The sequence below is a fragment of the Paralichthys olivaceus genome, chromosome 14 (assembly GCF_024713975.1).
Source record: "Paralichthys olivaceus isolate ysfri-2021 chromosome 14, ASM2471397v2, whole genome shotgun sequence".
Taxonomy (NCBI): domain Eukaryota; kingdom Metazoa; phylum Chordata; class Actinopteri; order Pleuronectiformes; family Paralichthyidae; genus Paralichthys; species Paralichthys olivaceus.
In genome coordinates, this window is record NC_091106.1 from 14,313,949 (window position 1) to 14,338,234 (window position 24,286).

Sequence of the window (24,286 nt, forward strand, 5' to 3'; positions counted from 1 at the left end):
GCGTTTTGATTGGTCGCTCTTTGTCCTGCCGTCAAGCGGTAGCATTTTCAGCAGCGAAGGGAAAGTAATTGAGCAACTGGACCATTAGAGCCAGAAACAAAAGGCTGCATTTCAAAATAAATGTTAAATAATGTGACGCAGCGAACTCAGGCGCTTCACAGAGAGCGGGACATGCCTGTAAGTCGTATCTCTTGGTTTTAATAGACGCGGCACTGCTAGCTTGATGAGGTTGAAGTACGTGGGCGCTATCCACAATAAACAAAGCTAACGGCTAACGTTTATATTTTTAGCCTGTCAATGCTAAGTTAGCAGAAGGTGACTTGTGTTGTGACACACAATGACGTGTTCGTATCAAGACTGAAGCAAAACAGAAACCTCCGGAAAGCGGGTGTGCCGCTAATAGCTGAGTAACTATTTATAGTATGAAGTCAAGATACAGTTACAGGTTAGCTTAGTGAAGCTATGTCAAACCTGCCAGTGTTGGCTCTTCTTCATGATGATCTGCTGACCAGCATGTGTTTTTTATTCTAAGTGAAACTGAAGGTTGAAATTATATCTGTGACCATCATCATCTCAAAACATTGTCCAGGTTTCAGTTTCACCCATAGACTGTATTTAAACAAGACTTTCACCACAGAGAGCTGCTCAGCTTCATGATTTGGACAGAGCTCTTTTGAGAACAGAACTCTGATAGCAGCCTCCTCTAACCTCAGTCTTATACAAACCTTTATATTTGTCTCTCTGTGGTATGTATGCTGCACCAGAACTGAGCTGTCCTGTATAAAATGATCCAGAAATGTTTGTCAGTGTTTCAACGCGGAATGTTTTTCTTACTCAATCAGCTTTTGTCGATTCATCTTGAATAAGCTGTAGAAGATGGATGAAACTATGGACTCTCAGAGAAGGTAAGACATTCATGAAGCCCTTAGGATCTGATGTGCTGAAATACAACTGGATGAGATGGCTAAAAATTATAACAAGATGAAAAAACGTCACATCATTCATTAGCCATTATCGATAATTATCACAATTAATAAAACGTTTTTTTATTACTTTAAAGTTTTACGCACATAATAAGTTCTCCTCTTCTCTCTCTCTTCATTAGGCAAACATAAGTTTGTCATCAATTATTGGTTAAACCTCCTAACTGTGCTGCACAATGCACAATGCATAAGAAAGCTTTTGATATATGCTGGACTTTATGCTGGAAATTATTGATATTGATAGTGTTTTATTGCACTTCTTAAGTTCTCAGGTTTTTATTAAGTAAGTAATAAGAATAGTTAATATTGACTTTATTTACTCAAACTCCTCAAATAAGCCTTCTCTCACTCTGTTCTCTCTCTGTTCTCCTTGCAGTGTGACTGGTGAAGTCATCCCAGAGGTCGTAAACATTGATGCCCCACAACCAAACTTAACATATGGAGAAGATGAGTTATTTCGTGAACCGCAAAAGCATGATACTGCAAAAGACTCTGCCCCAACAGAAAACACACAGGATGAAGTCGCATCTCAGAATTCAATGGACTGTGGGGCTGCAGGAGGGCCGGATGAATCTGGCCTTGCCGACTGCAGAAGTAGCACGGCTCAAACACAATGTTCTAATGGACAGAAATGTCAGAGGCCCAGTTCACCTGGTCCCCATCCTGTTAAAACCACTTGCGTTGATGTACACTCTCCAAACCCCAAGCTCACCCTCTGTCTCGGTAATAGTACCAGAAAGGATGTGAGCACACCCAGTGATGTGGAGATGCTTAGTCCTGACAGTCCGGTCTGTAAATCCATGCTCACCAGCAACTCTGCACACAAAGATCATGATGGCGGTGCTTGTGCGGAGGACTCTGGCTTCGCAAAGGCTCAGGAAGTGGAATCACAGTCGTCTGTCAAAGACTCAGACTCTGGCATCTCGGCCAAAGAAGGAACCCACCTTGTTGCCACAGGGACTGAGGTAGCAGAGTACAGTGGCTCATCTGATATGAGCCAGGAATTAATCAGTAGCCAGCCAGGTGAAAGGTACTAGTGAACATTTCCACTTTTGTTTTTTACCCTTGTCCACAATAATTTGTCCTTCAGTAATCTTGGTTTATGCAGACTTGTGATTTTTTTCTTTACAGTATTTCATTTGCATTGCATGGCATGGACAAAAGATGGCTGGGGACCCCCATAGATGAGCTGAACAGAATGCCCCAGTGTGCCCCGCCTCTATCTCACCTGAAAGCAGTGCCTAACCACACTATTACAATCAGGGTGAGTCTACAGCCACTTGGTTTGGGTGTGTGGGGGGGATTGTATGTGACTCTTTGTTGTGAGACTACATTGTGTTGTAGTGGGAGACAATATAAGATGAAAACGTGTCAGAGGGAGTGTTGAAAAATAGGCTGTTTAGATACTGACTGCAGGAATGAGGAATAGGGAGACACCACTGGGCAGGGTGAAGTCATCGTCCATGATCCCCTCAGGGTCTCTTGTCAGAAAAGCTCCAATCAGACTGTGTCCTCCACTGCTATTCCCTCAGGAGCAGTGTCAGTGCTGGTGTGTAGATACAACTTATTTTAACAGCTACTGCCACCCAAGCACGACTCTGCCCATCACCCCCTAAATCACAACAATGATATTAGATTTTTAATTACTGTTCCCAGATAATCATAACTCAACAAACTAGACAGCTTTCAGTTGTTTAGTCAGCCAGCAAATGGATATGCCATTTAGTAAAACAAAAGTAAAGCTTATGTGTTTATTTACTGTGTATTTAGCATTAGTCCTCATTCTAAGTATTGTAGCACACATCATTTTAATGCAGGAGAAAATATTTGCGTTAACCATCACACCTCTGTAAACAACAGTATAGACAGTCTGTATAGACATTTCATTTCCCTGTTACAGACGGATCTCCTCAGAGAGAGAGAGGTCCCTGTGCCGTATCCCACAAAGTTCAAAGATGCGTGGGAGGATGTGTCAGTGAAGATGCCCTGCTCTGAGAAGAACCTGTTTCCTATGGAGACTGAGGTAAACTAGATGTTGTCCCACTCTTGAGCTGCATCACAGCCTTTCATCAAACTATGTCAATGTGTTACAACAAGGTTACATTAGGAACATTGAAGTAAAATTATTTGTTTATTGTTGTTGCACATAGGACGGAGGTGGTGTCCAAAGTCGGTGGGATCTGATCCACACAGCCTTGCGGGGAGGGTTCAAAAGTTCTCTGGATGTGAGGGTAAGACGACTGAATTTGGTGAACATGTTCCCCACATATACCCACCAAGAGAAGTCTGTATGAGGTGTTTTACATAAAAATTACAAAAATTACCCTAATAAAATAACCCTCTTTATGTTCTTTAACTTTAACTTTATGTGAGAAGAGTTATCCACTGCTCATTACATTATTCCTCTTGCAGCTGACTCATTCCACATACAGCCACATGGTGGCAGAGTTCGCATCAATTGTAGAATGCATTAAAAGACTTTTAATCCTATATATATATTTGTGTTTTAAAATGCTTTTATTCCATTGCCAACATTTTATTTTTATATTCAAAATGTGTCTTTAATAAATTATTAACTCCTAATCATTCTTCTCAGGATGCAATATTGAGATACAACACGACACATGCAAAGAAATGGGACTTCACTGCCCTGAACCTTCTTTGCACAGAGGTAAGCTGTTTAAAACATTGACTCTGTCTTGTACAGAAGATAAAACACCAGACTTTTCTTCAAATTCGCAATTTGCATTATAGCAGCCTTTTACATATGTAATTTAAGAGACATGTAAACAAAGTACTCATCAGTGAAATGCAGCCTGTTCTGCGCATAATAGATTCTGAAAGTTAGCCCCAATGAACCTTACCTCACAGTGTTTGTTTAGCTCACAATAATTAACTATGACTTTGAAATGTACCTTAAAGAAGGATGAAGCGTGAGTTGTTATAGTGAGGAGTCTGCTCTCCTCTGTTGCGCCGATGTGCGTCGCCCCCTGCCATTACCTGAGAGTCTCACAGGAGCAAATATGCATCATACAGTTAGGACAGACGAAGCACAGAGCATAACGGCAGCAGCTGCTGCAGGTGAACCAGGGGAAATCATTGTCTTTTCTTTCTTTCTTCAGTAGGAAAATGAGGTGGGATAATTATTAACCATTTTCTGTCATGAGATTAGTTATTAAAAAACTAATTTATCTTAAAATGTTGTATTATTTGAGTTTGTTATAAATTATAAGTATTATTGGCAGTAACTGTCAGCTGCCAGTGTTTATCCTCGGAACTGAGTCAATATATCGACTATATTACCACTCAAAGTGGCCAAAAAGGAAGACAATCTTTGAACAGATGATAAATAACTTAAATTAAAGTTAAATTCAGCTTGAAGCATAATTTGCTAATGTACATTCTTGTGGTTTGCTGTCACATTCTTTCTAAGTAAGTTGATTTCTTTTGATTAGAGCCATTACAAAAAAGATCATTTTGCTAATGGACCTCTTTGGTATTAATTATAGTCCAGTCAGATTGATATTTGAAACCTCAGTGATTATTTATACAGCTAAATTAAGAGCATTCAAAAATGATATTTTTTTCCCCTCCCTCTTCTGAAGTTATTTTTTAGAATAATGCAGAGAGCTTGAGAGATCAATAGCTGTCTCAAGTCTTTTTAAAGCTCAATCCAGTTTCATTAAAGAGACCATTTAAAACTGTAAAGAACTGTGAAAATATGTTTTAAGCTTTGATTTAAATGAAGCTACTCACTTACCATGTCATATTTCCTCAGACAAGGTATTCTAGGGCTTTTATTTTAAAAGCTCTGTCCCCCTCAGTCTTTAGCCTAGAATCTCGAACAGTTTAAAGACCCTGCCACTGAATGTCATTGATTGAACTTTAAAATGTATTCTAAAATGAACTAAAAGCGAGTGTAAAGAGGCTAAAACTAGGATGATGTGTTCTCACATGTCACTCTGATTAAAAACCTGGTGGCCGAGTTCTCTACTGTGTGAAACCATTCACCTATTTTAATATTCATGCATGTAAAGAGGATGTCGCAATAATCCAAAGGTAATAAAGAAATAAAAGTTGTTTCTGTATCTTTCAAATTTAGCATAGGATGGATTCTGGCAAAGTTCCTTAGTTGATAAAAATGTTCGTACAAGTTTTTTGAAAGGCTGCTAAGTTAGTTACATGTATAGATACACAGTGCTCACTGGTTGTTACCGTCTTCTGTCTTTTCCATCCGTTGATGGATGCCGTACGAGGATGCATTTGCAAACACTCGAGCAGGGATGATTAACAGCTGCCATTCGGCAGCAGCCATGCATCATCCAAAGTCATTTGTCTTTCACACACATCTAATGCAGTAAAGAGTTTACAGCCATTCGGTGGTTGGCCGCCCAAACAGATCTGAAATTGACAGAATACTTTGTGCAGCTCCTCTGCTCACAACGCAATTCACTCCTCTTTCGCTGCAGTTTGTGGTGAGTTTGAATCCTAACTGTTGCACTCCTCAACCAAGAACACCTAATTAAATGTGGAGCAACATTGCTGCAGCACTGGGGTGACTGTCAAGAGGTACATTGCTCCCAGGCTGGTGATTGACACTCTGCTTAACGTGTAATAGCCATAGGGAGGAAAAAAGTGCTATTCAAATTAGAGCTTGTCTGTAAATTGTCTTAGGGCTTCTCTCCTGCCAAATGAAACTGTCACTGTGTCACTTTCTGATGAATGCGTGAAGGCCGAGCAGGAGAGCAGTCCTGAAATAAGTACAGGTGATGTTTCAGTAGTAAACAACCACACAGGAGCAAGACTGCAATATACTATCACCCCTGTCACTTTTTTTCTTCTATCTCAGAAATAGGAGAATTGTAGACCTCTAAATAAACACTTTAAATCAAGACATGCTTTAAGTTGGGCTGCCAGGAAATAAAAATAACGTAAAAACCAGAATGTATGGAATATCAGTGTGAAATTGATCGTCAGTCCATGCAGCAGTAAATCTGGAGCTCACCTCTCATATACATATTCATGTGAAAGGTATAGTTTGTTTGTGCAGCCCAACCTGCGCTGTGTTACTGTTGTGGCCGGCTGCTGTAGCTATGGAAAGCGCAGGGGGAATCTACCCTCATCCTGCTGCATCACCAACTACCATCTATTAGTCCCACAGGAGCGCTTTATGATGTCTGCCAGCTCATTACTTCTGACAGCGTTTAGTCAGACCTGCTCTGCAGCTATATAAATGTCTCCGGCCAAATCGCCCACCAAAGTCTTCCCGTTGAAAATCAAGCCACCCTGCCACTCTGTCCACAATTGGTCATTTGCATTTGCTCCAGAAGTTCCATTTAATCAGCCCAAGCTCCCCCCGCTTACCTTGATAGAATAAGGCAAGTGATTTATGTCGGTGACGCTCAAAGCCAATACACTCATAAGTGATTGCATTGTAAATCTGGGTCTATGATGGAATAACGGTGTTTATTTTAGAGGGGACTGCAGATGGATGCTGAGGTAAGCTATAGGCTGAAGTATGGATGTCTCGGCCGTGGCAGGCTCTCCTTAGATTGATGGCAGTTTCCTCGGAAACAAGTTCTGTGTAGCGAGTAGCTCTGCAGCGTTCTGTTTCTTCCGTCACTGCTGAAGTGTTGGGGTTATTGATAACTGAGCAGTGGGAGCTCCTCACTATAACACCAATAAACTTCTGTTGCCTTCACCGACACTGATTTTTCTTCTTTGATATGAGAGAACTTCCCTCGGATATTGGTTTACTGGTATTGGGTTATGAACTCAGACTGTAAACTGTTGTTACACCATCTGATATTTCCATCAAGTCATTTTTCCTTTCTTTACTCAAGAGCGTGGTCTTTCAGTTTGAGCAGGACTTATTGATTTCACTCTCAGTTTTTGTAATGCAATGTGGGACAATTTAATTTGTCAACACTTCACCTGGCAATCTATTGGTTGGGGCAAGCAGAGCAAAATCAAGCACAAGCAGGTGCTATTAGAGTGCGAGCGCAGGGTTTTGAGTGAAAACATTACACAATCTGAATGTGAAATCAAAAAGTGCTGCTCTCAAACCACAAGAACACGCTCTTGATTATAGATTTGAAACAAAACAAAAATTGCTCAATTTAAATTTATTTGCTCACATTTGGGTGTTTGTAGTATGTTCATTGTAGTATTTTTATACCAAAATGCATCATATTAGCAATTAATTAATAAGATAACATTGATCAAAAATGAATGTGGTTGTGACTTGAATATTTTTGATGAAATGGCTTAAAGATTAGATTTAAATTAATGGTGTTAGGAGCCAGTTTGCCACTTCAGATCTCATCATTCACTCTGACTGCTGGCTCTGAGTAACTGCCTGCCTAACCAGGCAGTCAGCTCCAGAGTTATCACATTTAACAATAGTCTCTTTTCTCTACCTTCTCTCCAGTATCTTGAGCACTGCGAGGTACAACACCTGTTTGAGGTCATTTTACCTGCCATGGTTGAACTGGCACTCAGCGCTCCTCGTCTCTGCACAATGGTAAGTGCAGTTCACTATTTTTATAGAAGTACACAGTGTGAATTCACGTGGCTGAGAGGGAGTGTGTGAGTAAAATAAAAGGTGAATGTTTGCATTAAAGTGGGTATAAAAAGTCAAGGGTCCACCGTACATAAGAGGAAGGACTCACCTCTCCTTAGATGGTACATATTGTACAGGATCAGCTCATGAGCTACAACTGGTCGATACTAAATTCCCCCTCTTGGTCCACATAAAGAACTGCTTCATTAGAAAAGAGGATGGAAAGAGGAGAGGTCCGTCTCATGTCCTGTCATCCAGCTGATGCGTAATGCTTGTGCACTTGAGAAAATCCCCCTTACTTTTTTGCATTCACTGCTCCACTAAGCTGGAACTGGTTATGAATTTAAAATTTCAGTCTGGACTTCCACACAAGCCTTTCCTTTCCTGAGAAGTATATTTTTGTGGAAACAGGCTTTGATATCACCCCCTGATGGATCAGCTCCATATCAGATATCAGATCTTTTTAAATGTCAACTCCATTTGTCTTCATTTTTGTTCCTTGTCATCAATTATAGCAATGCAAGAATGCCTGGATTGGTATTTTTGTAATCCACTTATCTAATATTGAGCCTACAGTTTGATTTAATAAAGTTAATTTAGCTCCCACTCTGGACAGGAGAGGAAATCCCCTGTAGCTGTTATTTGAGACAGAAACTATGCTAATGTTTAACATGAGGAGGGAATTTCTGGTACAGATTTCACCTCCCAAGTCATTTGCAGCACTTGGATAATGAAGCTTTCTGATTCTCCGCTTTGTTTTGCAGTATTAAGCATCAAGGCTAATGTTTATGTGTGTGTTATTAGAGTAGGTATTGATCTGCTAACTAGGCAGCCTTGGGAGGCTCTTTAGCCCTAATCAGTGAAGATAGATGGGCCTCATGTGTCTGACTGAACGAACCTGGGGGAGAGCAAGAAAACCAGGACCTTAATTACTACCAGCCATTTACCTAATGGAAGTCTCCTTGTCTCCCCTGCTTGCTAGATTACTAAACCAATTATCTTCCCCCATTAGACCTACAGTATCGCACCCACATAACCTTGTATGTTTCCTCAGCATCTGCCCTTGTGTCTCTACATTTCCCTATCTCATCCCTTGTGCATCAGATTTTTTTATTTGATTTGACTACACACATTCAGTCTCCTTTTTTCTATTTCCAGCCGATTCCCCTGCTGAAGGCAAGGATGAACCACTCACTGACTCTGTCTCAGGAGCAAATCGCCTGTCTTTTGGCCAACGCCTTCTTCTGCACATTCCCCCGACGCAACTCCCGCAAGTCGGAGTACTGCAATTATCCTGAGATCAACTTCTACAGGTAAAAGACATCATCCCCTGCAGAAAACTGGAGAGAGAGAAAACACTGATCAGTAGCTCATTAGAGTAATAGAAGAACGTGCAGCTGTTAGTATTTTACTTAGATTTGCCCACGAGTTGCTTTGTAAGTCATTACTTAAAGCAGGAATAGATCTCATGTCACAGGAAAATGATTGTACTGAAAGGAGTCAACAAATCTTTTTCTATGCCTCAATGTCTGTGGAACCTGTGGCCAGGTTTTTTTAATCAAACTAGGTTCAGGTTTTCTCAAAATCTTTTCTTCAGTGTTCTGTCCAATAATTGGGCATTTCACAACTCTGTTTGAGTGGCTCTGTTTTCAGTGATTTCACCATTCAGAGAAAAATAAACATATTTCCATGAGGGGGCACTACTGCCTTGAAAACACCTAATAGATGATTTTTTTATTTTTTTTTATTTACTTGTTTATCAAGTGTCCACTTAATCCAGAGTGGCATGTTTAAGGGATTCACAACTTTGTCTTTTCTAAAATTGCATATTTATTTATTTCATAGTCATGCTCTTACACTGTGTGCGCATGTGTGTGCGTGCATGCTGTAACTGTCCCTGTCACCTTATTGACTTGAGAATAAGACTGTGGGCAGAGAATCTATTTGAGATTGTTTGTTATGTCTTCCTGTGTGGGAGGAAGATTCAGAGTGGGAGTGTTAAATCGTTGTTCTCTGGTTCTACCTACTCAGAACCAGTGGTCTGTTAAAGAAAGCCTGAGATGGCTAATTGAAAAAAAAAAAAAAAGTTTTGATGGAGTGTTTTAAACTGCACACACTCATCATCAAAATATAAATGTAAAATATAAACATAAATACTCATCTTTTCGGTTTTCTACATTGTTGCATATCGGCAAACATAAACGCCCACACACAGATATTTCACTGAGAGCCTCATATTGACTGATTGTAAAATTGTCTTGAAGAACACAACCTCCCTTCTGTTAGTGTAACATGTGCAGACAGCAGCAGAGGGAGAGTTGCACTTAGGTGCTCTGTTATAACTGTCGTCTAGATTAATGAAGTCCAGCTTGTTTGAAAAAAGATGTCATTGTTGTTTATTGTTTTGTTTGGTCATTGTTCCTCGACATTTAATAAGATGTCTTTCAGCGGGCGTACTGTTGAAAACAGTGGGAGTTATGTTTTTTTAATGTATGCTAGCCGCAACTGGTAGTGGCTACAAATCTTAGAAGTTGTCAATGGGGGATGTGGGGTTTGTAATATATTTATAATGATATTTTGATATTGTTTTTATAAACCTTTGGCACTGACTTAGACATTGGGCTTTGTTCAGATTTCAACTCAATATTCCTGTAATCACTGTCTCCTCACTATTGATAACTTCTGGTGTTGTTGCCTGGCACACTGGAAACATTGTTCTTATTGTGATGCCACTCTTTGCAGAGCATGAAGGTCAACTTTAGAACTATATGATTTTGATATTCCCTGGAATCTGCATGATCACTAGCTGCTATCCAGAGTCTAATTAGCCAGCTGCTCTTCCTCTGAGGGTCAAGTAGTATTATATTATGAATCTCAGGGACAGTCACATTGATTATCTGTGATTTTTGGTCACAGTCCCTCCTTTAATTCCCTCATTTTATCTGAACTGTAATCTACTCTTACAATCAGTTGTCTGTGTTTATGATATCTTCCTCGACATCAAACATTAGTGGCAGTCTGAGTGAAGAGGCCTCTGTAATAATGTAAGCATTGATTCCAGTTGCAGGGCTGGCTGTTTCAGACCCGTGCCAGCGCTCGGTTGCACGCACTTGGGCCGACCTCAACTATCAGCATGTCTGCCTGCAGCCAAATACAGGAGAGAGAAAGGAAAAAAAAAAGTCTGAGAAGATGAGACAAGACAACCAGTCCGGTCTAAAATGGTCCCCCAGATCGTTACCAGCCCTCCTCCCTCCTTTAATTGAGGGAGTGTCCGTCACTTTGCTTATTGGTTACAGTAGCGCTCTGTCATGGACAAGCAGAGCAGCAAGCAATCTGCTGATTGCTGTTTTGGCAGAACTGTCAAGGTTTGTCCTCCGTTAAGTGATGGATAGATTTGAGGGGGGAGGAGAGAAGGCAGAAGAGTTATCTCTTTAGCCTGCGCTCTCCTCTGCTTGAGAAGAAAATGACATCGGAGACCCATCCAACAATTTAGCTTGCGATGAAAGCTCATTACCAAAGAATAAATCCTCTTTTTTTGTTTGTGCACTGAGTGACCATGGTGACCAGGCCTGTGATGGCTTAGGAAAATAGTTTAATTGGAAAGGGTGAAACTGTCTGAAACATTGTCTCATGCTGTATTTCAAATCGCAGGAAAGGTTACAGTGGATAAGAACCAATAATTAATATGACTGTCCTTGAAAATCTTTCTTAATTAGTTAAATTTCTGTCTTCAGCATTTATGATTATTGTTGCTCCTCTGGAGCTCCTCTGGCTGGATGAAGTTTCACACTCATCCAGCCATGTTTCACACATTGTATATGTGTCTTTTAATAAACTGTCTTTAATAAATCAGATTTTTCGCCCCACTTAAGGGCTTTTAGTGCATTGCCTTTTAATTTTATTTATCCCCTCTGTTTTTTTTTCTGGTCTTGGCAAAAAGCGGCAGGAGGGAAAGATGAATGTTGAACTGTGATTAGTCATCAGCTTAGGTTGCTTTTAATGGAGGGAGAGTACCAGTATGGGGTGATTTAAGCTGTCCACCGAACGCTCCCTCTATTCCTCTCTTTCTCCCTCCCTCTCTCCTTCCACTCTAGTTTTTATGGTAACTCTGAAGAACTGAAACACGGCCTCAGGCAGTGCCATTGTATGAAGGATGGAGATAGATGGGAGAGACATCGTGTCAGTTTGAAAGCTTGACCTCACTCATCACATGCCGTAGCATGGTTGTGCACTGAGCTGTAGATAATGACTCAGAGTGAAACATTAATACCTCTCATCAGCTGAAATGTAACATATATGGAAACCAATATTCTCACTTGTTATCAGACCCTGAAGACCTTCACATGTGCTGTTAAAAAAAGTGTGAACCTTTTATAAAGTTCTCTTTTCCCATTTCTTTTTTATTCCAGGTTATTTGAAGGTTCTTCTTCAAGAAAGATCGAGAAATTGAAAACACTGCTGTGTTACTTCAGGAGAGTTTCACAAACCAGTAAGCATCACAAAAATATCTCACATGAAGTTGCAACAGTTCTTTCTCTTCAATGATTTTCATTTAATTTTATTCTGTTTATAATTTTCCTACTTTTTAAGGGCCCAAGGGTCTTGTTACATTCACAAGACAAGCACTGAACAATCCTCCAAACTGGGAAAGGTAATATTCTCTTTTCTACTAATATTATAAGTTAAATGACTTAATGACGCAAAAGTAGCAGTATATATGTTATTACAGGAGTAGTTTAAAGCATAACATTAAGTCAACATAGTGAAATCCTAACAGCACTTTGGTGACTAGGAAAGTTTCAGGGGATATTTACAGATTTCCATCTAATGTGTGACCATTTTCCTGGTGCCCTTATAAATTGTATATTTTTTCAGGAAACTTGATTTATTATGAGTTCTACTACATACTGAAGAGTCCACACTTTGTTGAGTATCCTGTTTTAAAAACTGTACAGGGGAAATCTTTCCACGAAAGCATGTTTACCTGGCTGGAATAACTGAAAGCTTTCCACTGTTTTGTTTGTCAAGCTGTCAGACTCAACTGACACGTCTACACATCAGCTGTGAGGGGACGATTGAGGACAACGGATACGGGATGCTGCAGGTTGGTGGTTTTTTACAGTTTTTCTAATGCCATGTTGAACTAGTTATGCAACCTGGCATGATAGAAATCAGTACACCAGCCAGTGTTCCCTGAACGGTGTAAAATTCTTCTTTCGTTATTAAACAGTGGTGCCACAAACTCTGTCTGGATTGGTGGGTTGGAGCATCACATTTAATGTATCATACCTTTTTTGCACTTGTTGGTGTTGTCAAACCTGACTTATGACTCATACTTTCACCGTGACTTCTCTGTAGCTTTCAATAGCAGAGGCACTACTGCTCTGTCCCAGAAGTTGTCAGACTTCTGCTCAAAATCTGTTGTTTTTCTTTTTGCATATCTGCAACAGTTATTGGTTCTCTCTCTGTCTGAATTGATTCACCCCGTCTCCTTACTCCCCTCACTGTTCCAGGGTGGGTGGTGCTTTTTTTTCTCCTGGTGACAGCTGATGTATACACTTGAGTAGCTCAGAGAGGCAGGGGTGGAGTAAAGGACCCTGGGGTGGGGGGATGAGGGAGAAGGAGGTGTATGGAGGAAAAAGATGAAGAGGGTGAGCCGTCTCTCTGCGGCGACCCAGTGGGCCAGGAGTGTTGCGGATGGATTGATGGCTACCTCAGTAGGCCTGGGCACTCTCAGTGTGTTGAGTTTCAGTAGGGCTGTCATTCTGTCAGGAGGTGAGATTTAAGGGTGAGGAGGGGTGAGGTTAGGGGTGACCCAGTGGCGGAGGCGTGGGGTTGAACGACTGGTTAAGAAAACATACACATGCACATACAAAAACACATTTGCTGTCACACAGACTGACGTAGCTGTGGGCCAGTAAGCACAACCCTCAACCCCTGACAGAACGTTTAAAGAGAAGCATCGTGCTTGAAGCAAGTCTTCCCTTATCCATACTACAAAAACAAGGAGTGGGCTTATATCACATGGCATCCAAAATATATCCTGCATTGAACCAACAGTCACAGAAATAACCACAAACTGCTATATCTCGTTATTACATCATTCTTTTGGGGATTTGTATCTCAGTCCATACACTGTTACATACAGACGGTTAAAAGAATTTAAGTTGCTTCAGAGTCTGCAGCCCTGCCTGCAGATATGTGAGGCTGTTTGTTTGTGCAGATATTTGGTCTTAAACCAAAGAACTGAACCACTGATTATTTTTTTAATTTTTGTTGCAGTTCACATTATAGTTGTTAAAACATTTCAGTGAAACACACATGACATCCTCATGGTGATTCTTGTCAAAGTCAGAGAAAGAGAAAAGCTGGTGATGAAAGTTTTTTCAAATGAGAACTGATTTCTGGATTATTTCATCTAGGTTAACGCCTACATTTATTTTCTTTTATTTCCTGAGGTGGACTTTGCAAATAGGTTTGTGGGTGGAGGAGTAACAGGACATGGTCTGGTGCAGGAAGAAATCAGATTCCTCATCAACTCTGAACTAATCATCTCTCGTCTTTTTACCGAAGCTCTGGAGTACAATGAATGCCTCATCATAACAGGTACGTTGTCACTCACTCTTAGGATCAGCTTTGTCATGCATTAATTATTGTACGGTAACATGAGTTCTACTTCCATCCACTTGCTTTATTATATAGACTAATTTATATGAAATAAGTAACCCTCCCCCACAACAGATAAGTCAAGAATTAAAAATCATTCATGATTAAATAGAATAAAAGTCCTAGAATAAAACACGTTTTTTGTAAAAACTGAGGCTGTGTGTGTGTAGTCCAAAATTAAGCCATTTGGAAAATAACACATTCATTCTTCAGGCACTGAACTTTAGCAAATTTAATTTAAAATAAAGTAATGGACGCTATATTGAAATACCAAATATCCACTTTAATTTGAGTAGGGTTACATTAATGTAGAAAGATTTGTGTGGGAGTTACAACCCCTGAGACACATAGTGCTCCAGGATGCATAAGTAGCTGGACTGATCCAATGAAGTCAAACTAAATCCTATTTTGTGAAAGATTCTTTGCACTTAACAACACTGACTTTCGTGGCGATTCTCTCTCAGAGCTTCACTGCTGCTACATTCAGCTCAAGCTTGTTGTGTGGTCAGTCAGACTGATATCAGCTGATTCACTTGGACACTCATGGATATTCACCTCGTCACCTTGAAAAGCTCTTTCGTTGTATGTTTAGGAGTGTTGCCCAGCCATGTGATAAAATATCATCCAGTGATATATTTTTTTGATGCATTCGGTTAAATATGAGCTGACAGAATGCTCCTTTATACTTCTGCTATTCATCTCTTGGTTCTGTCAGCAGCGAAATCATCAATAAATGCCAGTGTGCCAGTTCCATACACCCCCAGGCTTTAACAGAACCACCACCGTGTTTGACAGATGAGGTGGTGGCTATAGGTCTTAAGCTGTTTCTTATTTTCTCCGCACTTTCCTCTTTTTATCATTTTGATACAGGTTGATTTTTGATTCTTCTGTGGATAGAACTTTGTGTCACAAAACGACCAGGTTCTCTTTGCATGATTGGGCAACTTCTTTAACGAATGCCCTCCTTCCTGGAGAGCATTCTTGATTTGCTGTGCATTCTAAAAGGGTTTTTCTTAACCATGCAAATTATTTTCTTATGCTTCTTTGTCTACCAGGCCATTTGGCATTTTCTAGTTTACCACTGCATACCAATTGTTAAAAAATTCACCCATCATATTAAAAATGTTTTGGTCAAACCAGCTGCTTTAGATATCTCCCATACAGAGTTTTGTGGATCATCATCATTATCTTCCTGCTCCCTGTAAATTTGATATCTCCACTATCTACTCTGCGTCATGTTAGCCGGTGCATTAAATAATGTTAAAAGGAAAAAGGAACATTTAGTAGACAAGTGTCTAATTTTAACCTATATTTGCTATTTTTGTTAAAAGAGCTCTATCTTGTAAGGGAAAAAAAGAAACAAGTATTTCTCAGATTGCATGATCTTTGCTCTTTTCTCTGATGCTAAAATGCTAAAAGGTATCAGGTAGTGAAAAGGACGAGCTGACTCTGTTTTTCTTGTATTCTTTCACTGGAGTCTCTGTTCCTGAGATAACAGACCCAAGGTAAGACAGCTCCTGTGAACAGGGACGATCAATCCAGGAACTGGTTCCAGTAAAAGAGAATTTCTTATCTGTTATTCATGACACCCCCTCCCTCCCCAGCTTTTTTTTTCGCTCTTTGCTGTGGAGACCACTGATCTCTGTGCTCTGAGTTCATTTGCAAATGCCTTGAGCCAAACTTGCATCGGACAGATCTTTGTATTTTACCTTATTGAAACAGATTTAGAGCACAATGTCACGTAGTTCCCTCTATATTTGTGTAAAACCAGTAAAATTATTGATGCTTTAATGTAATATTTATTGTTTTATTTCAAGTTTGACGTGCAGAGGCGCAAAGCCTGAAGGACAAGAATACGCAATTGTCCAAATACTTACACTCTACTATAAGTTGTTTCCTTTTTTCAAAAATGGGTCATTCACAGGACCAGAGGATACGCTCCATTTATATTTTTATCATGATGCTGAGCAAAAAAGAAAACGTTGTCTATCCATTCAAGAGTCTTTGTGGACAATGGTCTTGTCCTGTTTAATATGAGTAAAATATTATGACGGGTTATTTGAAGGGTTCCATGGAGTTAAGAGACAAGGTGCTTATTTGTGAAGAGGGAATGGAGCTATTGTTGAGCAGACAGTGAGTGTTCAAGTTCTGTTTATATATTTGATTATGTCTTGTGGATCAATACTTTCAGAAAACCACTGTGTTTTCACCACAGCATTTTGAGACGGAGGACATATACAGTCGTTTTGTCTTGTTACACACTGTGCTTATACTGCATGATTAAAAGTGCAAAGTAAATAGTACTAGAACCAGTTATATGGTGCTGCCAGTGTGAATACCCTGAAAGAGAAACACCCTCATATCGTGTGGTGTATAAGACCTTTAATGTTTTGATGTTGCTTGGTGTTTTTCCCTTCTCTTTCTCCTGTGTAACATGTTGTGAACATGTTTTAGTTTGGTCTCTGAGTTATTCTCTGCCGTTCACTGAGCCCTGTGTGTTTATTGGGTTCCATTCACTCCCCCCCTCCTTCCATCTGGTTCGAAGGTAAATCCATTGCATTGATTCACTTGGGACTGCCCAGTTATCCTTCATTTCTCCCCAGCAGAATTGCTCTATTTTTCAACCTCCAACTCACTCGGCTTCGGTCAACCTATCTAAGTGCACTGCCCTCTCATTCGCCCCTCCTCCTTCTCCTCAGCCGCTCACCATACTACTATTTTCCTGCTTCTCAGCGATACCTCATTGTCTGCTGATCCCAATAAAAATGCACAAAGATGAACATCATGGAGGCATGTTTGTTATAAATATTAATTTAACAATTAAACAAATTTACCTTAATTATTTTGGGTTTGTATGGTCACTTCATGGCATTGCCCCTCACTGTTTTGAAATGGCATTAATTAACTTTAGCACTGTAGCTTAGCATAGCAAAATGAATGTTATATCCACTTGTCCTGTCATTGTATTTGTATCTATCTGGGACATAAAATGTATTTAGCTTTTGTTCCTGTGTTCACCCACACACAGGTTTTTAACTATACTGGCTGATATAAAACACTGTAGCACTCAATCTTTACTTTACCAAAGTACTACCCTCCAAGCTGAGACATTGTGGGGGGCTCAAACATTTCCTCTGACTTCTTTTAGACACTGATCCCCATTAAAGAAACACATGGAGTTCCTAGATGTGTCTTTGTTGACACAAGTCATCATTATTCTGACTTGATTGATCCATCCTCCTGACATTTAGCTGAAGAGGAACTCAAATATAAATGTTGTTCCCAAATTTTTTATTTGATTGATTCTGTCTGTGGAGTCTCCTCTGAATCTGTGACTAGCAAGAAAGACACAATGACATCAAAGTATGAAGAGAAGGTGAATGTGATCTTTTGGGAACAATCTGTACATAACATCACTTGTTGCTATTTGCCTGGTTGTGAAGAGCAGAGAGCTGTTAGAGCCTCCTGACCCACACTGATAGCACCACCAAACAAATACAATACATGTAAATATCGACCTCTCTCTCTCTTTTTTCCTTTACCTTTCCCTCTGAAAAGCTATCATAATCTGTTTTGTATGGCGCCGTGTTGTCTTCTTCGAAGATCCTGTCTCTTGCAAGTCACCTTCAGCAGTTAGTCACCCCCTCCTTGCTTCCCATAATTCTGCCTCCCTCCCTCTTTCCCTCCTCCTCCTCTCCACTTAACTTTATTACATTTTGGACAGAAAGGAATTTATAGCCCAACTAAGGTCATCGCTCTGCTAATGGAATGGGCCAGTTACGCCATAGATTCATTAAAACCTTCCGAATATTCCTCGCACGCAGGCAGTGTTTCCTCTTTAAGTCTCGTCTCTGTTTTGATACTCTTTATCCGTCCCTCTTCCCGTCTTTTTGTTTTTTCACCTCCACTCCTTAATAAGACTTTCTTCTCTTCAGAGGTTTGTTCAGGTGGGTCTTTGAGGTGCATTTGGAACTTGAACATCATATAAATGTTTGTCCATAAATCGGAACATAGAGATCCTTAATGGAATGTGGTGATGGAGGCCTATAAGCAGCAGTGCTGTCATGGGCTGTTGCCAAACTAAAAAGGATCATGTTGAAGGAAGAGGAGGATAGATCTCTCGATGGAGAAAGTGATAGGGGTATCCTGTCGTTTGACGTTAGGAGTCGCTAGCGTTGTAGAATTTAATTTAACCAACTGGACTTCAAATGGCACTATATGTTAAAAATAAAGTTTAGCCAAAGCTTTTGGTTGAAACAATTCTTTGCCCAGCTTTACTGCCATTATCGGTTTATGTTCCTTCACTGGTGCATTAGCTATTAACTTGAGTCATACTTGGACGTTTAAAGATTTAAGGGGGTTTGTGAAAAATTGTAATTTTTTTTTTTTTACAGTTGCACTATTAGTAGACAGTACATTCTTGAAATAAAATCAAGTCAATTTTAAGAAAGTTAACACTGTATTTTAATACCTCGTCTCAAGAGATGCTCTAAAGAATGATCTTTGGCATTGCTTTTTAAATAGCTTGTCTAGTTATCATAAACTTTATTCTACCCCACTCTGCTAGTGCCACACTTAACTGTGCCAGTACATACAGGAAAACCTCTTAGACTATGTTAATCACATGTTTCTCTTCACTGATGTGCTTCGAGTTGATTGCCACTGTGTTTGTAATGACAAATAATGAAATCTTTGGAGCCCTGACACATAATGTTCGAAGTAAAAAAATAAATAAAAAACATACTGTCTTGGTAAAAGAAGTGATTAAATGATATGCTGATGTGTCATGGTTTGCAAGTATTCTGCAAATGTGGCCGTGTTAGCGTCTTCTGTTCAAACCGCTGCTTTTATCATGGCTGAAAGCTTTTCATTTCAAACCCCAAAGCGGATTACTTATTAAATCAATGGCCTTTATTTACGGCAATCCAATGCAAGCTGATACTGTGAACTCACATGGGGAGCATAGAAAGCACTAAATTAGATTTAAGAAAGAAGGCAGTGAAACAGATTTAGGCCCACTGTGCCTGCTGACCGCTGAATACTGAGTAATGTGTGTTTTTTTTCTTCGTTCTCTGCAGGCACTGAACAGTACAGTAAATATTCTGGTTATGCTGAGAGTTACAAGTGGAAGGAGAGCTCCAACGATGAAACGCCCAGGTATTATTTCAGCGGATAAAAATTTGGGGATTATTGTTTTGATATTTTCAATTTAAAATCTTTGATTCAGACAGAAAAAGTTGGGGGGGAGATGCAGAGATTGTTCTAAGTAATTTTCAGTCTTATCCTTCATTTTGTTTCATTAATTTTCTCTCACTCCAGGGATGACTGGCAAAGACGATGCACAGAGATCGTGGCCATTGATGCTCTTAAATACAGACACTTCTTAGAGCAATTTCTCCCAGAGAAGATGACCAGAGAGCTCAACAAGGTGAGAGAGAGAGAGAGACAGAGACAGACAGAGAGAGAGAGAGAGAGAGAGAGAGAGAGTGAGAATATATTAAAGATAAAAGATGGAATTACTGGATGGAAACAATATTATGTTGTTTTTCACTAAAAGCTCTTGTTATTGAACTTTGACACATTATCAGAGACCACCTGCAGAGATGTTAATTAAAGGCTCTGTGATCTCTAATGCCATTGAATTTAGCTCAGGGCTGCACACAGTGAATCTGACCAAACAGCTAAATAAACAGCACCTGCTGACAGTTGTGGAAATAGCTGTGCTATGCAGCTGTATGTTGAATTGTATTGCTTACGCTTCTACCTCAGGCTCACACTGTGTTTTTTGATGTCCAACCTACATAAAACCCACCAAATTCAAAAGGCCACCAACAAGATCTCCTAGTCTTTCATTTTACAACTGTAATAAATTGTGCAAAAAGTTTTTCACGTTTTTTTCCTTCTCCCACCTTGCAGGCGTATTGTGGCTTCTTTAGAAATAACGCCAACAAGAGGCACCTTTCTGCAGTCGCCACGGGCAACTGGGGTTGTGGAGCTTTTGGGGGAGACACAAGACTCAAAGGTAGCCTTGGGTGATTCAAAAATACGGGGGAAGAAAAGAGTGTGTGTGTGTCAACAAATATGTAGAAATCAACAGATATTTCATACACAAGAGCTGAAATGATAGAATTGGTAGCAGGTGCATCGTATTACTTATTTTTACATTTTTAACTTTGGAATCTTAAGCAGCTGCTAAATATCAGTAGCTCAGACAGGATCCTTCCTTCATCAGCAGTCAGTATTCCTGCAGCATGAACGTTATGGCACAGTCCCAGATGCTGGCCTCTCTCAAACCCCTCTGGTCAATTAGTAGCTCTCCCAGGGTGTCACTCAACCGTTCCTTTCCTACCTTTATTGATCACCTGACGCACGTTTATGTTTTCCATTAAAAGGCCGATTGATTACTGGGTAGGGACACCATAAATCCAGGCTGATGCAGGTCTCTGTGGCTTTACACAACATCACTCTTCATAACCAGGGGCTCCTGTACTGTCCCCTACCAGTACGCCATGCTGCAAATTATCGGCAGTTGCATTTCCAGCAAATGCTGACACATTTTTTTTACCATTTAATTTAGTTCACATGTTACAAAATGAGCATCCACTGTTTTATGCCTGGTTTCATGAAATTGACGATCTGTGACAAAAACATTGTTGTGCTTGTGTGCAGCTTCATGGTGAACAGAAGGTGTTAATTTCCTCTACAGCGTGCTATGAATAGATCCACTGGACTTGACTTATTCCCTGAGGATGGTATTAGCTTCCGGGGACCCCGCCCATTAGCCCTGGAATTAGCATAGCTGGTATTTTTAGAAGGCAATAGCTATATTTTACATTCAATTCTCGGGGCTGACTTGAGACGTGGTAGTTACATAAGACTAAGCTGTTATGTTGTGTGTAAAGATTACAGACATTTTGCAAATGATGGTTTGTTTTGTGGGTTCATTAATCTGAAATCAATATCCATTCTGTTAAATATTTAAAAGTCTTAAGACCCAATTTGCAAGAGCTAAAAGATGGAGTGACGTTGATGAGGCTGTGCTGCCATTGGTGGATTATTTACTCTTCTGATACAAATTGCTGCTGCCACTCGTGTTTTTTTTTTTTTTGCCATAAGCAGCACCTGGTTTATTGACCAATCAGTTAGTTACTCAGTGGCCACAATAACACATTAATGATTTCACACTATAGCTGAAGCATACGAATGACACTAATACAAAGTTATTATTGCTTGATTTCCTTTGTCTTTGTCTTTCCCCCCATTTTTTCAGCACTGATTCAGTTGATGGCTGCAGCAGAGGCTGGTAGAGACGTGGCTTACTTCACATTCGGTGATGCTCAGCTCATGAGAGACGTCAACGAAATGCACACGTTCCTCACAGAGAGACAAGTCAACGTTGGTAAGACTTGCACGCCAAACCAAAAGTTGTTATCATTTCAATGCGTGAGTTGGAATTTCTGGTGGAGCTGCAGACACACAGCTGTTATCTGCCTCTTACAGTAGATTACATAACAAACAGGAACTGTGATGATATCAGCCCCTGCTGAGTTTGGGGGGCTCGTACAGCACATGGACGTTGTCCTTGTCATTACCGGGTACAGTGCGCATAAATAACAGGATGCAGTCCATCTCTATGTTAAGTTATTCCACCTTATGGGCCACATCTCCTCCTCAGCCCATCCATTCAGCCTCCGCCGCAGAGTGGATTACTGCTTGGACTGACCCTATACCTCTCCCCTCCCCCTCTTTTCATTTTTCTTCCACTGACATTTATTGAAGCCTTTCAGAGAAATTCCCCTCTAGCCATCCATTTCCTAAAGTGGAGCTACAGAGAAAAAGCTCACGGCTTGTGTGTGTGTGTGTGTGTGTGTGTGTGTGTTTTGGTCATAAATGAGCCACGAACAAAGTCATGTTTTTTCCCTCTTGCAATTTTGGTCTCTCTTGGTTTTTTCTTTGACTGCTACAGGTAACAGTAATTTCTAAAAACAAAGCCTCGGTGACATTTTTAAACCACTGAATCTCGTCCCGTTTGTTGTTTTTATCTCCTTCTCTTATACTCTGCTTCATCTTCTACCCTATTTCTTCCTCCTCTGGACCCCTGCACCATCCTCTCCCTCTGTCTCATTGTCCTCTCCTCCACTCTCCCAGGACGGTTGTACAGCCTTTTGAACCAGTACTCAAGCGTGGTGTGTAAGAACTGCCGCACGACTCGGCCTGACGTCAGTCTCTACAGTTTCATCTACGAGAAGGTCTCCTCTCCAGCAACAGCCGATGCCTCAGACACAGACAGAATTCTGGGATGTCGCCTGTAACGTCAGACTTTCATTAACATGGGGAGTGATGACTCATCCTCCCTCCACCTGTCTCTTTGCGAAACAGAGACTCCAGGTTCAAAGAACTCAATATGCTGTCAGTCTTGTGCTAACAATCTCTCTCACACACACACACACAAACACAAACACACACTCTCCCTTTAAATTTTTGATCCTAACATACAAACTACCAAAACACAGTTTTGCCTTTCTCGCTGATGGTGTTAGGACACTAGTATCCCGCCACCGGATGTGGTGAAATGTTTCAGAGATTTATAGCAATAGTAAATCCTGGTTGCTGTTAGGCCTTTCTTTAGACTAAATGTGATGTGGAGTTCTTTAGTTTTTACACCATAATTACAAATATGTCCAAATAGTCATCATATGCATGATTGTGGACACTTTTCACTACGGATCATCCAGGAGACGCTACCTCCTGGTTATCTCTCCTATATTGTGTTTGCTTATCTTTTTGAATTTGTCATTTCCTCGATTATACCATACCCAGGCTGTGGGGAGGTTCCTAAGTACAGAGAGATGATGAGATGCCATTCTGTAGTCTATGCATGGTAACATTTATGTATCAAATATTCTACAAACATATGCTGCTCTTTTCGATCCTCTAAGGATGTCGAAGTTCAACACACATATGGTCCTTAAGGTTTCTATTAATACAAATGAAAATTATCAATAAAACGGTCCCTAGTATGAGAATCATTTCAGACAGTTGTTGTCAATTTATACCATGGATCATTTTCTCATAGAGTGTGGACCAGAAACCAGTCCACACTCTATAATCAGTGTTAAGCACAGTATTGATACTGCATAAGAATAAAGAGGGGAGCAGATCAAGAAAGAATTGCACGCAAAATATAGTTTTATTCAATGTTTTGACCCAACAGTTACTTTGGGAATGTGATTGTTTTGTTTTTTTAATGTTATTATTATCATTATTCACTGTATTTCCTGATTGACAATGGATTCTGTTTAATTATGGATACACAGATTAAAGACTGTAATGTATTGAATAGTACTGTATGCTAGGTTTTTAGGTTGTACTATTTTTATTATAATTTCTTAATTAAAGTATATACAGTTAAAATTTAATCTCTCAGCTCAAATCAATACGATTTACTTGGATAATGACCAAACATCTTTCAGGGACCAGCGACTTAAAGATTTTGTAACTAAGCTTTAGGTGACTCAAACTTTTTAATGCTACCCAGAAATTATTTCAAGAGGTCATTCTGCATTATTATCACCTTGTAGTTTCTTTATAATTGCACATCTTAATAATTCAGGTCATTTAGAAATAACAGATTTCATTGCAGAAGTGTTGCCTTCATCAGAGAGAATTCATTTCTTTTCTTATACATATTTTTGTGGCCGTGTCTCGGCATAGCAGATGTGTCACTTAATGTAATGAAATCATACATTATTTAATCATTTGAAATGTGATTGATTTTTGTAACAGCACGTGTTCCAAGGGGCTGTCAGGGAAAATTTAATTCCACCTCCAAACATGCTTTATTTGATGAATTAGGGTTCCTAAATAGCCCCATGACGTGGACCTCCATAAATGGTGTGTAGGCTTGGCTGGGGTAAGTGGATTACACATTATCTGCTTCTCTCGCTCTTTGTACTGAGCCCGGCATTGACCAAATGAGCTCTGGACTCGTGTGCACACACTACAGTCAATTTGGTTTGGCCAACCTAACTGCTGATGGCGGCCATGAACGTGAGTCACCAGAACATCAACTTTA

The 24,286-nt window shown here is 40.0% G+C and overlaps 1 protein-coding gene across 2 annotated transcripts; it reads left to right on the forward strand.

Annotated features, from left to right (window-relative positions):
• The first annotated feature begins 11 nt into the window (after positions 1–11).
• On the forward strand, positions 12–23,630 carry parga (poly (ADP-ribose) glycohydrolase a). 2 transcript variants are annotated; one of them, XM_020097415.2, is made up of 18 exons: positions 12–177; positions 843–905; positions 1,360–2,013; positions 2,115–2,247; positions 2,884–3,006; positions 3,134–3,214; positions 3,580–3,654; positions 7,414–7,506; positions 8,704–8,858; positions 11,955–12,034; positions 12,136–12,196; positions 12,574–12,649; positions 14,004–14,151; positions 19,290–19,368; positions 19,531–19,639; positions 20,128–20,233; positions 21,482–21,610; positions 22,360–23,630. In XM_020097415.2, exons 2-18 carry the CDS (start codon positions 877–879, stop codon positions 22,521–22,523), a joined length of 2,295 nt encoding a protein of 764 aa, XP_019952974.2. In that variant the 5' UTR covers positions 12–177; positions 843–876; the 3' UTR covers positions 22,524–23,630. The 2 variants fall into 2 exon arrangements, with proteins under 2 accessions (XP_019952974.2, XP_069394365.1); XM_069538264.1 differs by lacking the exon at positions 12–177 and adding an exon at positions 617–746.
• The last annotated feature ends 656 nt before the right edge of the window (positions 23,631–24,286 follow it).

Excerpts from the sequence above, each read along its gene's own strand:
- parga (XM_020097415.2), top strand. The coding sequence starts at position 877 with ATGGATGAAACTATGGACTCTCAGAGAAG. Across the intron at positions 906-1,359 it reads ACTATGGACTCTCAGAGAAG|TGTGACTGGTGAAGTCATCC; the intron begins GTAAGACATTCA and ends TTCTCCTTGCAG. Across the intron at positions 14,152-19,289 it reads TGAATGCCTCATCATAACAG|GCACTGAACAGTACAGTAAA; the intron begins GTACGTTGTCAC and ends CGTTCTCTGCAG.